Source organism: Aquarana catesbeiana, linkage group LG01, assembly GCF_042186555.1.
Source record: "Aquarana catesbeiana isolate 2022-GZ linkage group LG01, ASM4218655v1, whole genome shotgun sequence".
Classification (NCBI taxonomy): Eukaryota; Metazoa; Chordata; class Amphibia; order Anura; family Ranidae; genus Aquarana; species Aquarana catesbeiana.
In genome coordinates this window covers 205,523,858-205,540,080 of record NC_133324.1, presented here as the reverse complement: position 1 = coordinate 205,540,080, position 16,223 = coordinate 205,523,858, and the positions used below count along the sequence as shown (strand labels likewise).

Sequence of the window (16,223 nt, the reverse complement as noted above, 5' to 3'; positions counted from 1 at the left end):
AAAATGAAGTGCTAGGTTAAGAGTTATAGCACTATTTTTGAGTTTTGTTAAGTTTTGGGGTGAGTTGCAGGAAAGTGTTTGTGTCAATTTACAACACAGTGACTGTAGGAAGGACCTGAATTGTGAAAGATGTGCTCAAAAAAGGGCAAGTAAAGGATAAAAGACTAGTCACCAGTATTACCTCTGGATTTCCTTAAGATATTTTCCCCATTACAAATGAACTGTACCTTGTTCTGCACTGTGCTTCTGTGTGAAGGAAGTAAATTTGGTAGAGGATGAGGGCTTGGATACCCTATGCTTCAGAGCTGCCCCTGATGGGGTGTTTATGAAGTTTCAGGAAAGATGGAGAAATCACAGGTCCACAGAATAGATAAAGTAGAAGTAGGAAGATCCTTTGGACTGCAGATAAACTGCCAGGAGGCAGAAGGCACAGAAAAAACACCACTATTTTTCAGGTGGGATTCAAGCCGAAAGATTTCGCAGGTGCTTGGGCATCATTTTAGATGTTCCCTTTAGCATAGCAAACAAGGTCCACATTAAAAATGCATTACATGAACTTACATTCAGAATTCAGTTAAACCTTGCCCTGTCTGTAAAAGTAACCTTCCCTATATTATAGGCATGATCTAAAAGCATTGCTAATAAAAATACATAGTCCTTTAACTGGCTAAGATGTCTTTTGGCTCTCAGAATGTAACTGAACAGCATGCTGTCAGATGCTGCGCACAGCTGTATAACCACTGGTTATCTGATCATGTCCTATAAGCTACTACCTGTGCAATTTGGAGTCTTGTGCTTGCATCAAATTACCCCCGTCTTTACAGTTCAGGCTTGACTATGATGACCCCACTGCTGCTGAACTTACTGAGCAGAGTATCCATGTGTTATGAGTTACGCTATCCCACTGCGTAACTTTGGACTGTGTCTACAATTGAAAGACCACATAAGATTTTTATAAAAATCAGGTCTTTGTGGTTACCAAGGTTCTAAGAAAAACACCAACTTGCGTCCAGTAAAAGTTATCGCAGGCTATAAAGAATCTCTCTTTTTACTAAGACAATTAAAGCTAACAAGCAAAATTCTACAGAAGCAAATGTGAAGGGAAAATATAAAAATATGCCAAAATACTAAAATAAGGTTTTATAATATATTACGTGCCTTTTGTGACTTGGTAATCATCCTGCTCAGATTGTAATGTGCAACAAATTTACAGTATACATTTGCTATTTTTTTTGTACAAAGAATTTGGTTCACAGTGGATTTCAGAAACCTTCTAAAATCTGTTGCTTAGGTATCCAGGGGTGTCCCTAAAGATACATTCAGGCAGGGATTCACAAACTTTTCTCTACTTGTTTGAAGTCCCTGTAACCCCAAAACTAAAAATAGTCCTAAGCTGAACTGTAAAATAAGTGTTATTTGTAATTGTTTGGTAGCAGCAAATCTGTACGCTGTTACGGTTTATACGGAGTAGCAAAAGCAACCTTCCGTATTCTCAACTGTGCAGCAATCAAGTTTCTAAATAATTATCCCAGCCCTATACTGAACCCTTGAGCATACCTCACAATTCTCACCCACAGAATATTATCCACCCCATCCCACAGCAACAGCATAATAAACACTATCTTGGCAAAATAAACTACAAGAAGCTCAACACTATATTAGTGTATAAGATACAGCACAAAACTTGCCTTGTGTGCCCAACTGCTTCTGGTGGTAAAGCTGCATGCATTGTATGCTGATGTAGCGGGGTTTGCACCCTCCTACATCACCTGATACCTCTACCACCTGCCTGGTACAGGTAAAGTACAGATGTGCATGACTACACATTAATGGCAGCTGCAGACCCGATACCCAGTACTCGCATCTAGAAACCCGGGGCACCTAGACGAAGCACTCAGGGCCTAGCCATTGCCTACCTAGTCTCCTCTAGTCTAGCCTACCTATGCCACTAGTTTAGACACATTGATGAGACAGGAAGCAAAAGCATCGGTGACAGGAGAACAAGTAACTGAAAGAAATGTGGATAAATTGTTTTATTTGCTATGTTTTCTGAGCACATCATCATGTAAGAGATATAAGCAATATCACCTAAATTTTAAAGAAAACTTAAGAGCCCTTTCACACTGTGGCGGGGGCGGCGTCGGAGGTAAAATGCTGCTATTATTAGCGGCGTTTTACCGTCGGTATGCGGACGCTAGCGGGGCGGTTTCACCCCCCGCTAGCAGCCGAGAAAGGGTTAAATACCACCGCAGAGCGCCTCTGCGGAGGCGCTTTGCCGGCGGTATAGCCGTGCCGTCTCATTGATTTCAATGGGCAGGAGCGGTGAAGGAGTGGTATACACTCCGCTCCTTCACCGCTCCGAAGATGCTGCTGGCAGGACTTTTTTTACCGTCCTGCCAGCGCATCGCTCCAGTGTGAAAGCCCTCCGGGCTTTCACACTGGAATGAAAGTAGCGGCACTTTCAGGTCGGTTTGCAGTCGCTATTATTAGCACAATAGCGCCTGCAAACCGCCCCAGTGTGAAAGGGCTCTAAAATGATGTGAAAAGGTTTTATGGAAAACATATATTTGCTGTTACAGACATCCTATAGCTCAGCTTTTCTCAGCCTTTTTACGCCATAAAAACCTTGAAATGATTTTCAGGTCTCAAGGAACACCTGTTAATTCCAATTCATTGGGGGTCAGTAGGAAAAAAAATCCCCTTACACTGGTGAGGAGAATGCCCCATTACAGTGGTGGTCAGAATGCCAATATTACAGACAGATTGTGTTATGTTGCAGGCTATGCCAAGTGGCATTGGCCCCAGAACAGTTAAGGCTCTATTAGATGGGAGGTCAATCATCCACAACTCATGGAACACCCAACAACCCCTGGAAGGACCCTGAATGAGATTGGCTGCTATAGCTGCCGTATTCCATAATGCATTAGGCTTTTAGCTACATGTCAGTGAGTATAAGCATGTGAAATGAACATGGCACAAAATACTTGCTAATAAACATTATTCAATTTACATTATAAAATGGGTTTACAGCACTACTGTTTATTGTAAACAGATAAAGCACACAATACCCTGAATTTAGTTAGAATATCTACTTAGAACATCTCTAACTAGGTTCTTATGACAGAACTGTCAATAGGGGTCATTTGTAAGCTTAAGTAATGTGATTTAATTTATGAGCAGGTGATATCAATTATTACAGAAGTTCTTGGTTTTAGAGGTGGCGGGGGACAGCTGCAGCATTGGACCGGACATTGTAACACTAAGGAAAACACTTTACAGCAGTAAACAAAGTGGCTCCTCAAGTACATGTAAATTGCCCTGGCTTAATTTATCCCTTGGAGTTTCTCGTTCAGTGGCCACAACATTCCCAGTACCCTGCGAGAAGGTCATGTTTTTATTTTGATCAACTTTGTATATTAATAAATATTAGCGAATGTGCCTTTTGTGGCGTCTGTTATAACCAGTTTTTTTTTCTTTGGTTTAGGTTGTAGTTGCAACATAAGACCTTGAATTGTCGTCCCCTATAAGTTCAGCTTACTATGCTATTGATTACGGATTGCTTTGATATGTAGTCATTATTGGTAAAGTAATCTCTAATTTCATATGCAGTTTAATTTCCCCTGGTCTATGACAGATTTACTTTTAATTATAGTACTATAACAAGGAAAGATTGGGCTTTCAAAACAAAACATTCACACGGAACAGCAAAACTTACTTTTTTAAAGTGTAAAAGGAAAGTTTTGCCACAAGTGAGGGAAAATACAAAATTTTAGAGTTGTCACCCAAGCAAGAGGTGAGAGGAAATCATCCAATGAGGAAACCTGTTCTAGTGACAGATGTCTTAAGTAGGAATTCCCTTCATTTTGTAGAGATTTCCTCTCATTTCCTGCTGTGCCTCCAGAATAAGAGGTGGAGCAAAATCTCCCCAGGAGGGCATAACAGTAAAAAAAACAAACATAGTAATAATCTTTCCTATTTTACACAAAATGTTTAAAAAAAACCCCCATGACTATACATACATTTAAATATGCATTAGTAGATGATAAAACCCACTAAATTCAATCTTTTTCAGCACAAAAAAGTAGTTTTTTTACAAATATGTTTATTGATTAAAAAGTCAAACAAGTTGCTAGCCAAAAAGCTAATTTATTATTAGGCATTGTCAAAAAGCCCTACAAATGAAACAGTTAAATTATTACAATTTTTCAGAAGTGAATACCCACTATAGAAAAATATATTATAAAACATAAAACATATTTTAGCTGTTAAGCATGTAAACTATGATTATCTGTGTAATCTATGTACAGAGGTTTTTGGAATACAAACAGAGTCAATTTCTTTGAAAAGATGCAATAATGGCTGTGGTACATTAACTAACCAAGAAAAAACTGATCACATATCAATCTCAATGAATTTAATACCACACTCTATATGATCAATCTTCAGCAGGGGAACCGTCAGGTATAGATTTTTGACCACCACTGGATGGTTTGTTTGTGTTAGTGTTATTACAGCAAAAGGAGCTCAGTGACCTGATTTGTAAACTGATTCTGTAATTAATTAGCATCAGTAAGTAAGGGCTGATGCTAGCATATCCAGAAAATAGGACAACAAGCAAAGTTGACCTCCAATACCATACATTTATTTTCTTAATGTTCATAACTATGACAAAATGGGTCACCCACAATGCTGTGACAATGTGCATTGAAAGTACTATGACTTTAGAAGCTCGCAGAACCTCAGTCTCCGAAGCATCATGCCCAATCCATATATTGCCATAAGTTGCCCGACTCTGCTCATGGAAAAGCAGCATTATGCGACCACAAACAAAGAATAAAACCACAATAGGAAGTAAATCAGTAACAACCATAAATATCTGATGGTAATAGAGGTCTGTTATGGCATCGGTGAACCGCACATCACAATCGTCATAGAGAAAGCTATGATGAACAGGATAAGTATCATTATATGAGGTCAAAGTTTGCATGTCATGTACAAACACCAAGTAAGGACAACAAACGGAGATCCCTATGACCCACAAGGCAAACACAGTGATCAGGTGATGCTTGCGCCATTTGCCATTAGGAGGTGCCCTCAGAGGATGGATGACCCGTTTGAGCTTAACACAGTAGAAGATAGCCATGTAAAGAGTAAACCAGATTTCCAGTTTGGTTGTCATGGTTGCAGTAAATACTCTAATTTTACAGATTAGAGGATTAGGGGGAAATCCAGCACTAACAATTATGTTTATAGCATTGACAACAATATTCTTCAAAACATGGGCAAAGGCAAGGCTGAAGATGAGAACAAAAGATGTAGGCAGTCGTCTTGTAATGCATCTCCATGTGCAATAAATCAGAATGGCGTTTCCAAGTAAGCTAATAAAGATTAAAATGCTGCAGGCAATTATTTCGGTGTTATTTGATGAAAGCTCCATCTTGATCATCAGTGGAATATCCAAACAGATCGTGTCACTTGTTTAGTGCTAATTGCCACTTAAAAGAAATTTCACTTGCGCTGATCATGATCATGAGAAAATTCACAGCTTAGATATAAGGAGATAATCCTTTGTGCTAAGGAAAAGCTGAATATTCTGTATACTATGAAATGCAGAAATGTACAGATACATAGTGACAAGATGCTGTTATCATGGGACTGAGTGATGGAAGAGAAAAACAGATGTATACCTATTAATTAAAACTCACGCAAGCCTGGTAACTGTATAATAACATATTATCATTTCTCCAGGGAATTCTGCTGCAATACTCTAAAGATAGGGGAAAGACAGACATCATCGTATTCAGCCATAAGAGAGAAGAACTAAAGAGCCACGAAAAAGAAACAAGTGGTTGTATTGCAGAAAGCAAGCAACTCAAACCTCAAACCAGCAAGAGCAAGGGCAGCTGGTGGACAATGTGACAAATACTGAAAATTGTCACACCTGCACACAAAAATTGATTATTCGGCCTATGGAAAAAGTAGTGCTCTTAGTTTGCTACTTCATATTGCTTTACAAGAAACTTTTAACAATTTGCATAGCCTTGAAACCAACACTCTGGACACATAAAATTTTGTTTAGAGGTGAGCTTCGGGAAAAGCTTTACCCTTGCAATGGGCCTACTTCCTCACTACAATGGATACATGCTTGTTTTGCCTAGGATATGATGAATAAGGTGTTATACTTACTTTATTCCTCGCTCCAGCAGGCTTCCATCTCTTCATGCAACTGGTCTTCGTGTCTGTCCAGTACAGCTCTCTGACATCGTCCCGTACAATGGAGAACTGCTGGAAAGCGTTGAGGGCCTGCCCACATTCCAGAGCTTTGAAAAGCAGAGGAGAGTGCTAGCTGTCAAGGAAGAAAATGTAGCAATGTAGATCCTGGGTGACATCATTGACCAAATATGATAATAAACCGCTTGATCATTTAGCTGCAGTAGTGCAGCAAGGAAACATCATTAGGCAGAGAGTCATAAGGATTGATGAAGGATCTACATCGCTGGATGATGTGATTGACGATGAAATTACATCCATGGGCATTGTTTATAATTTTCTTTTTACATTGTAATAAGAGTCTTTCTGATGATGTGGGCTTCTCTATTTGCTAATGTACCCTTAATAAGGCTGCAGGGAGCACCAATGTAGAAGTTCGTCACAATCTCCATCCCATCCAGAGAATGCTTTGCATACATTCAGAAAATGCAAAGCATTCTCTCAATGGGCCCATGCTGAGTGGCCAACCTCCTGTCTTCCCAATGCAACAGGCCACTACTCAGCATGAAACCTGGAAGCAAGTAGAGTAGCGGTATCTACCTCAGTGATTTTCAGTTTCCAAAGGCATTAGCCAGGTAGATTATGTACATAGGTACATTGGTCCAAGTGGACCAATCTAACTGTAAACACGTACTATGCTTGGAATTATTCTTTAACTACCAGAGGCTAAAGCAGATGGAGTTCTGTTGGTACAAGAGAAAAAGCATATTGTACTGTTCTTTAGCAGCCATCATCAGTTTTCATTTTTCCACTGTGGGTTAAAAATTAAGTTTACTATGTAATGGTACTGTGCAAAGTTTGGTAACGCATACCAATCAAAATTTGGTCTAACGTGACCAGATCAGTAGCCCTGTAATGTGCTTTTACTGCTTATGCCCGTATGCATTGTCACCCATGAGAAGTGATTAAGCAGGTGAAGTGCCAGAATCCATAGTCTGTGATAAAATTTAAATAAAATATTGCCTTGATATTTGTCAAGCAAAAAAGCACAACTATAGAAAACTTACATGATGAAAGTATTATAATTCAGGCAGAAAAGCTAAATTTGCTCACAGACATATTGGCTTCTGGTTTTCACGTCAAGTGGCATTTCCTGAAAATGATAATTATAATTACTCACAAAAGGTTTTGGGTTAGGGAAAGAACAAAGGAAAACAAAAAATTCAAGCACTGTTATTTTATTCATTGCCTTTCCAGCTCATGACACATTTGATTTATGTTAGTGAGAGGGTATGTTCCAAGCAAAGGATCACCTTATCCCTACCAAGGTTTATTCAGAGTGTTGCCTTCTTTGGAAAGTTCAACAGTTCAAACAAGTCATTTTTAAGAGGTTCGCTTCAGAAGACAGGCTAGTTTGCAAAGCTTTTTCATCTGTTTGCAAGGATAACGACTGTGCCATGACAAATCTTACTTGACAGCCTATTCTGGAAAATAGAAAAAAAATACTAAGTGTGCTTGCTACAGTATGGCTCCTCTCACAGCTGAAGTTTAAAAGTTCTCTCTTATACTTAACAAGAGCATCAGATTGCTAGAATTTTGGACTCATCCAGTATTTGCTGCTAAGAACTCTGTGACACCACAGGGTTATGACACACAACAAGCCTCATGAGTTGTAGCTATCAAGCTCCATGTAAATTAAAGCAAAACAATAGTATCTCATTAACAAAATACGTGATGCAGCACTTACTTACCATATATACTCGAGTATAAGTCGTTCCGAATTTTAACTGAGGCACCTACTTTTACCACAAAAAACTGGGAAAACATATTGACTCGAATATAAGCCGAGGGTGGAAAATGCAGCAGCTACTGGTAAATTTCAAAAGTGCCCATCATGTACAGCCTATCAGTGCCAATGTAATGCAGCCTGCCAGTGCCCATCAGGTACAGCCTATTAGTGCCCATGACATGCAGCCTGCCAGTGCCCATCAGGTACAGCCTATTAGTGCCCATGACATGCAGCCTGCCAATGCCCATCATGTACAGCCTATTAGTGCCCATGACATGCAGCCTGCCAGTGCCCATCAGGTACAGCCTACCAGTGCCTGGTAATGAGATGTCACGCTGGTTGTCCCACAGTGGGGAAGGAAGCTATGGAGTCAGGCTGAGGGTTTTGTATTGGCAGGGAAGAGGTTAATGCAGTACTGAGACTCACCTCACGGCTGACTGCAGAGGTATCCAGGTGCATTTTTGCCTTTGCAGGGTTGCTGAAGATTGAGGTTCCCAGTGGAGACAGTGGGGGCTCCGTTCTGGCACTCAGTGATGTGTCCTGGCTCAGCTAGGAGAGAGTGGCGCTGCGCTAATTGCAGGGAGAGGAGGATCTGTCCAGCAGCACTGCGCTGATTGCAGGGAGAGGAGATCTGGATCTGAATCGCCGTGCATCTGTGGTAACGATTTCCCGCCTCCTATGACACACGGCACAATGATTCCTAGTATTGGATCACTGTGCCGTCTGCCACAAGAGGAGGCAGGACATCGTTACCGTGGCTGCACGGCAATCTGAAACAGCATGGGAGGGAGGGGCGCTGGCCCGATGATTCAAGAGCGTCACCCAGAGGTACAGCCTCGCCCCTTTTTCTCCTCCATTTCTGACTTTTTTTTAATTCACTCGAGTATAAGCCAAGGCGGGTTTTTTCAGCCAAAAAAATGGGCTGAAAAACTTGGCTTATACTTGAGTATATACGGTATAAGTGCATCTGCGCATACAGTTTTCTCTTAGTCTCCCCCCCCCCCCCCCGCAAAGTCCCACAAATACCTGTTGAGTCTGTTAATGAATTTTATTTAATGTAATGGTGTGGCACAGATACAAGCAACACAAATAAAGCAAATAAAGGAGAATTTGGTTGAGTCAGGAAAGGTAAAAGAAGGTTTTTGTTTACTTTATGAGGATTATGCATTACATAGTAACCAGAACTGGGAATTGTTTTGACTGTCAACCAGAATCCTTTAGTTGTACTTTACCATACTGAAAGTGCTAGTGCTCTAGTTCCAAATGTTGAGTCAGATTTGCTTTACAGCTGATCCTATATAGATCCTATACTATATCCAGGGCTGATCTTTTAATTTCCTGCCTCTCAAACCAATTGTCTTTTGCTGCCTTTCGACTTCAACTGACTGACTAGGCTTAGCATCACACTAATAAGAAGGTGTCACACAAGGAATGCTGGGAGTTGGAGGTGGTGAAGAGGAGAAAAGAGATAGCTCTCTTTGTGCCAGTGAAAAAAGAGAAAAAAAAAAAAAAGGAAAGAAAAGTAAAGATCCTGTGACATTATTGAGCAGATATGGTCATGTCCATAAATGGCTAATGTTGTCACCCCGGAGACCCCTCAACCTTTGTTTTTAACAGCTGTCGTCCGCTGTTGGAGTGAAGTGACGGGAACAGACTAATTTTTTTTTGTCTTTCAGCAGCTTGGTGGGTGTCGGGCATCATAATTAACGTGGATCAACATCAATAGATGATGTGATTGACCATGGATGTACATCGTGGAATTTTTTTTTTTATATTAATCACTTCAAGACCGGACACTTCCACCTCCTTCCTGCCCAGACCATTTTTCAGCGTTGTCACACTTTGAATGACAATTACTAACTTATGCAAAACTGTACCCAAGTAAAATCGTTATTTTTTTTGATACAGATAGAGCTTTATTTTAGTCATATTTAACCACTTCAATATTAGGCATTTACACCCCCTTCCTGCCCAGGCCAATTTTCAGCTTTCAGCGCTGTTGCACTTTGAATAACAATTGTGCGGTCATGCTACACTGTACAAATTGTTTATCATTTTGTTCCCACAAATAGAACTTTCTTTTGGTAGTATTTGATCACTGCGCAAATTAAAAAAAAAGACCAAAAATTTTGAAAGAAAAAAAGTTATTTGTTTCTGTTATAAAATTTTGTAAATAATTAAGTTTTATCCTTCACCGACGGGCACTGATGAGGCTGCACTGACGGGCATTAATAAGGTGGCACTGATAGGCACTGATAAGGCGGCACCAATGAGGTGGCACTGATAGGCAGCTCTGATGGGCACTGATAGGCGGCATTGGTATGCAGCACCGATGGGCACTCATAGGCGGCACTGATGGGCACTGAAAGGCTGCACAGATGGGTAATTATGGGTGGCACTGATAGATGGCACTGATGGGCATCAATGATAAAGGAGATATCTGTGAGGCATTAGTCATGGGCACTGACTGGCACCATTTGTGGGCACTAATTAGCATATTTTGGGCACTGTGTGGCATCCCTGGTGGCCATGGGTGGCATACCTGATCATCCATCCATGGTGGCCATCCCTGGTGGTCCTGGGGGTGTCCCTGATGCTCCAGTGTGGGCATCCAAGGGGGGCTTCGCTGATAATCAGCACAGACCCCCCGTGTCAGGAGAGCCACTGATCGGCTCTCCTCTACTCGTGTCTGTCAGACGCGAGTGAGGAAAAACCAATACACGGCTTTTCCTGTTTACACCGTGATCAGCCATGATTGGACACGGCTGATCACGTGGTAAAGAGCCTCTGTCAGAGGCTGTTTACCGAGATCAGTGTAGCAGTGTGTCAGACTGACGTCCAGTCAGAATAACGGAACCACCGCCGGGCCGTCATTTTGCTATAGGCTAGGCGGGAAGTGGTTAATCACCACTGGGTTTTAAATTTTTTGCTATATAAAAAGAAAAAGATGGACCATTTTGAAAAAAAATGTTTTTCTTTGTTTCTGTTATAAAATTTTGCAAATAATGTTTTTTCATTAATTAGAGCCAAAATGTATTCTGCTACATTTCTTTGGTAAAAATAAGCCAAATCAGCATACATTATTAAATACTGTATGTGGGAAAGTTATAGTCTACATGCTATAGTATATACATACAGGTGCATCTCATAAAATTAGAACATCAATCAAAAAGTTAATTTATTTTAGGAATTCAATTCACAAAGTAAAACTCATATTTTATATAGATGCGTTATACACAGAGTGATATATTTCAAGCATTTCTTTCTTCTAGTTTTGACGATTATGGCTTACAGCTAGTGAAAACCCAAAATTTAGTATCTCAGAAAATTTGAATATTACATAAGGCCAATAAAAAAAAAAGGATTTTTAATACAGAAATGTTGGCTTAGTGAAAAGTATGTCCATGTACAGTATAGTATGCACTCCATATTTGGCCGGGGCCCCTTTTGCATGAATTACTGCATCAATGCAGCGTGGCATGAAGGCGATCAGCCTGTGGCACTGCTGAGGTGTTATGGAAGCCCAGGTTGCTTTGATAGCAGCAGAATGCATGGCTCCCCAAATGACTGTGGAAAATGTTGCATTTCATTTGAAATCAAGGTCCCAGAGTCTGGAGGAAGAGTGGAGAGGCACAGAATCCAAGTTGATTTGACCAAGTATTGAGTGCATACTATACTGTACATGGACATACTTTTCACTAAGTCAACATTTCTGAATTAAAAATCTTTTTTTATTTTATTTATCGGCCTTATGTAACATAATTTGGGATTTTTACTAGCTGTAAGCCATAACCATCAAAATTAAAAGAAAAAAATGCTTGAAATACATAACTCTGTGTGTAATGCATCTATATATAATATATGAGTTTAACTTTTTGAAGTGAATTACTGAAATAAATTAAAGTGGTTGTTAACCCACTGCAATAAAATAATTTGATCTCCTCTATACCATAATAACAAGTGTCCCTGTGTCATGTAAAAAATCTGCCGATCTGTACCTATATAAGCTCCACTCCCGGCGCTCAGCTGATTCCTCAGCTCTCTTCACTCTCTCGGCTCTCAGAGAGGAGAGAGAGAGTCGACAGTTAGCTGAGGAGCCGCGCTTATATAGATACAGATCGGAAGATTGTTTACATTACACAAACACAGGGACACTTGTTATTACGGTACAGAGGAATTAAGATGATTTAGCTGCAGTTATGAGAGTGCTGGTAGGAGCAGCGACACGCAGGTAAGGGGGGGGGGGACAGAGGAGACACAGGAGAGATATAGCAGGGCTTCAGTTGACGGAATCACGTAAACTGACTACAGCAGCCCTGATAATCGTGGTCAGTTTTCAGAGGGGAGGGTAGTATAGCCAGGCAGGTGATACGGGGGTCCAAATGACACAGCACAAGCGCTGTGCTGTATAACATGCTTTAAGGGAACAGGATCTTGTTTGTTTTTTTGGGGGGGTAACAAACACTTTAACTTTTTGATGATATTCTAATTTTATGAGATGTACCTGTATGCATCTGTTGTCCTGATATTCTGGTTGCTAATCTCGCTTCTTGAGGCCCTAAAATGCACTGATGATATAAATACCCCCAAAATTATCCATTTTGGGAAAGTTGATAGCCCAATGGATTTGGTAGGAAGCATTGTAAATTTTTGCAAGTTAACCACTTACTGACCGGCTCCTGTACATATACGTCGGCACTTTGAAGATGGATATCTTGGTAACGGCAGCAGCTGCTGCCACAACCGAGGTATCCATCTTTACAGGAGCCGGTTCTGTGTACGATAATGGTGGTCTCTGTGGCGGGGTCGCCGTGAGATCACCGTTATCGGCAGCGGGAGAGGTGCCACCCCCCCTCCCGCCGCTCTCCCGCACCCTCCGCCGCTTACCGGAGCCGTCGGTAGCGGCGGAGGCGATCGGGTCCTTTCCCTTCCTCACTATGGAGACGAGTGAGGCTAAGATGGCGCCCACCCGTCTCCATACCATAGGACGGCCGGAGCGACGTCATGACGTCAGCTCCGCCCACTTCTCTTAAAGGCACATTTTTGTGTCATTTTTTTAAACGATTTTTTTTTTTTTTTGCATTAAAGTCTAAATATGAGATCTGAGGTCTTTTTGACCCCAGATCTCATATTTAAGAGGTCCTCTCATGCTTTTTTCTATTACAAGGGATGTTTACATTCCTTGTAATAGGAATAAAAGTGATCCAATTTTTTTTTTTTTAAACAGTGAAAAAATAAATAAAATAAAGTAAAATAAATAATAATAAAAAAAAATTTTTTAAAGCGCCCTGTCCCGATGAGCTCGCTCGCAGAAGCGAACGCATACGTTAGTAGCGCCTGCATATGAAAACGGTGGTCAAACCACACATGTGAGGTTTCACCGCGACCGGTAGAGCGAGAGCAATAATTCTAGCCCTAGATCTCCTCTGTAACGCAAAACATGCAACCTGTAGTATTTTTTTAAACGTCACCTATGGAGATTTTTAAGGGTAAAAGTTTGACGCCATTCCACGAGCGGGCGCAATTTTGAAGCGTGACATGTTGGGTATCAATTTACTTGGCGTAACATTATATTTCACAATATAAAAAAATTGGGCTAACTTTACTGTTGTCATATTTTTTATTCAAAAAAGTGATTTTTTTCCAAAAAAAGTGCGCTTATAAGACCGCTGCACAAATACGGTGGAAAAAAAAGTATTGCAATGACCGCCATTTTATTCTCTAGGGTGTTAGAAAAAAAATATATATATAATGTTTGGGGGTTCCAAGTAATTTTCTAGCAAAAAAAACCTGTTTTAAACATGTAAACACCTAAAATCCAAAACGAGGCTGGTCTTTAAGTGGTTAAAGATTTAATACTATTTTATTTTTTTACGAAGTTGTAATTTCAACAAGTTATTTCTCACACACAGCATACTTGCATATATACTTCAAAAAACAATATGCTATTCCCCACACGTGTGAAACTTTTTCACAGTCTAATTGCATAGAAGGGCCCAAAATACAAGGACCACCCTCAAGCTTTCTAGGGTTATAAACTACACATCTAATTCCTGAATGCCTATCATATTTTTAGAGGCCCTGGAGCACTGCAACAGGACAGTGGAAACACCCACAAAATCACCACATTTTGGGAAACAAACACCTCAAGGTCATTTTTTGCCAAAAACTTTTGGAAAATGCAGTAAGAATATCAAAATTTGACTTGTTTTTACACACAGTTGTAAAGTAATAAGATATTATTAACACATAGCATAGGCATAGCTAGAATTATACCATAACACATTTTGCTACTCCTCCTGAGTATGGGGATACCGCACGTATAAGACTTTTTCACAGTCTAGCCACATAGAGAGGCTTTGGAAATCAAACACTCCAAAGTATTTTCTAAGAGGCATAATACATCTTTTGAGGATATCATTTTTTTTGCTACAAGTTTTTGAAAAATGCAGAAATAAAATAAAAATGTAGCATAGGCAGCATAGGCATACTTATAATTACACCTAAAACACATTCTACTACTGCTCATGTATATGGGGATACCACATGTGTGAGACTTTCACAGCCTAACCACATAGAGAGGCCCAAAATACAAGGACCACCTTATGACTTTTTAGGGGCATACATTATGCATCTAATTTCTTGATTACTTATCACATTTTGGGATCCCTAGAGCACAGGACAGTAGAAACACCCACAAAATGACCACAGTTTTTTTTGAAGACTTCATTTTTTGTCACAAGATGCGTAAAATCTGATCAACCAATCAACCAACACTGCATAAAAAACAATGTACTGCAATGGTCACCTCTGTACGAATGGTCAAGGAATATAGCTTAGTGTAGCATCACCCATATTAGTCTCCATAACTATAAGCCAAACAAGCCTAGCCTACTGGTACAGGGATACCCCCATGAATGCCATGTTCAGTGGCCAGGAAGTACAGGAGGCTAAAGAAAGGTAGGACAAAGGGGTTATTGTGGTTCCAGGAGTGCAGTTGTCCACAGAGGATGGCTGGGACTGGCATCTCGCAGGAACACAGTCAACAGGATGTATCACTGCAGGCGGCGACATTGTCAATAAATAGGTAAAGGATTAGTACAAGCAGCAGGTAGAAACGTGGTCAATAAGCAGGCCAGGGTCAGCATAGGTGGCAGTCCAAGGCAACATTGCGCTGGAGTGGCAGTGAACAGGAAAGTTTTTGTTGGCTGCACTGGCTCAGGTGAAACTGTGCTGATACGGTGAAGTTCCTGGCTGCACTGGTCTGCTGACATTGTCACTGGTATGGTGGCGATCAGGAACACAGTGACTGGCTATACTATTAGGCCTTGTTCACACGGGGGATATCAATGTGCACCCCATGCGAGAGCCGGTGCTCCCAATCTGAAATCCGAGTGATTGCATGACCCCAAACTCATATTGTCTGCGTTTGGGCCTTGCACCTGGGAGCAGTGGCTGTGTCTATGCCGTCACTGTGTCCTAATAAACATCAATGGAACTTCCTGCATGGGGATGCACAGAACACCTGTGCATCCCTGCTCAGGTAAACATAGCCCTTGAAAGGGGGTACGCATTGATATGCCCCAAATGAATGAGGCCTTATGGAGACACTGGGACTGATGTGGTGATGTTCAAGGTCACTGACTAGCTGAACTGGTGTGGTGAGAGTGTAAGGGCTCATTTACACCTTATGTTTGGGGGGTGGCAAAATCCTGTGGTTCAACTGCATTTTTCCCGCCCCTCAACAGCATCTTGCAGGACAGCTCTCCACTGCTGCCTTCCTTGCCCTACACTGGCCCAACTCTCTCTGTCTCCAGACTGTGCAGTTCGCAGGACAGATACAATTCTTACTTTTCTCACTGTGCTTTCAGTCCTCTCTGCAAAAATCTACAGGTGCCAGGTTTTGGCAGTTACAAAATGTGGCAGCCTTAGGCTCCATGCACACTAGGAGCAGAAAAAAACGTCAGCGTTTTAGCTCGAAAAATGTGACATAAAAAATGAAAATTGAGAGCATATTGTACAGAGTTTAGGCGAGTTTATGAGAGTTTATGAGCATTTCAGTTTACAGGCGTTTTTTGCATTTAACAACACTCCCCTCTGCAAAAGCAAATAAAAAAAAACAAAAAAACGTTGAAACAAGAGTTTAGGAGCGATTGACATTTTTACAGCTCCTAAACTTCTCCAGAAAACGCGATCGAGAAGGGTTTGTTTTCGTCCCTGCCAG

At 40.9% G+C, this 16,223-nt stretch overlaps 2 protein-coding genes across 7 annotated transcripts in view; both read right to left on the bottom strand.

The window, feature by feature from the left end:
- The window catches only part of SNCAIP (synuclein alpha interacting protein), a 364,007-nt gene that overhangs the window by 243,274 nt on the left and 104,510 nt on the right, over positions 1-16,223 (bottom strand). The gene's annotated exons all lie outside the window — the stretch shown is intronic.
- LOC141103696 (uncharacterized) lies at positions 4,436-5,437 on the bottom strand. The gene has a single exon (XM_073593626.1). It carries the CDS (start codon positions 5,435-5,437, stop codon positions 4,436-4,438), a length of 1,002 nt encoding a protein of 333 aa, XP_073449727.1.

Bases quoted from the DNA above. Each gene is read 5' to 3' on its own strand.
- LOC141103696 (XM_073593626.1), bottom strand. From the start codon at position 5,437: ATGGAGCTTTCATCAAATAACACCGAAATAATTGCCTGCAGCATTTTA.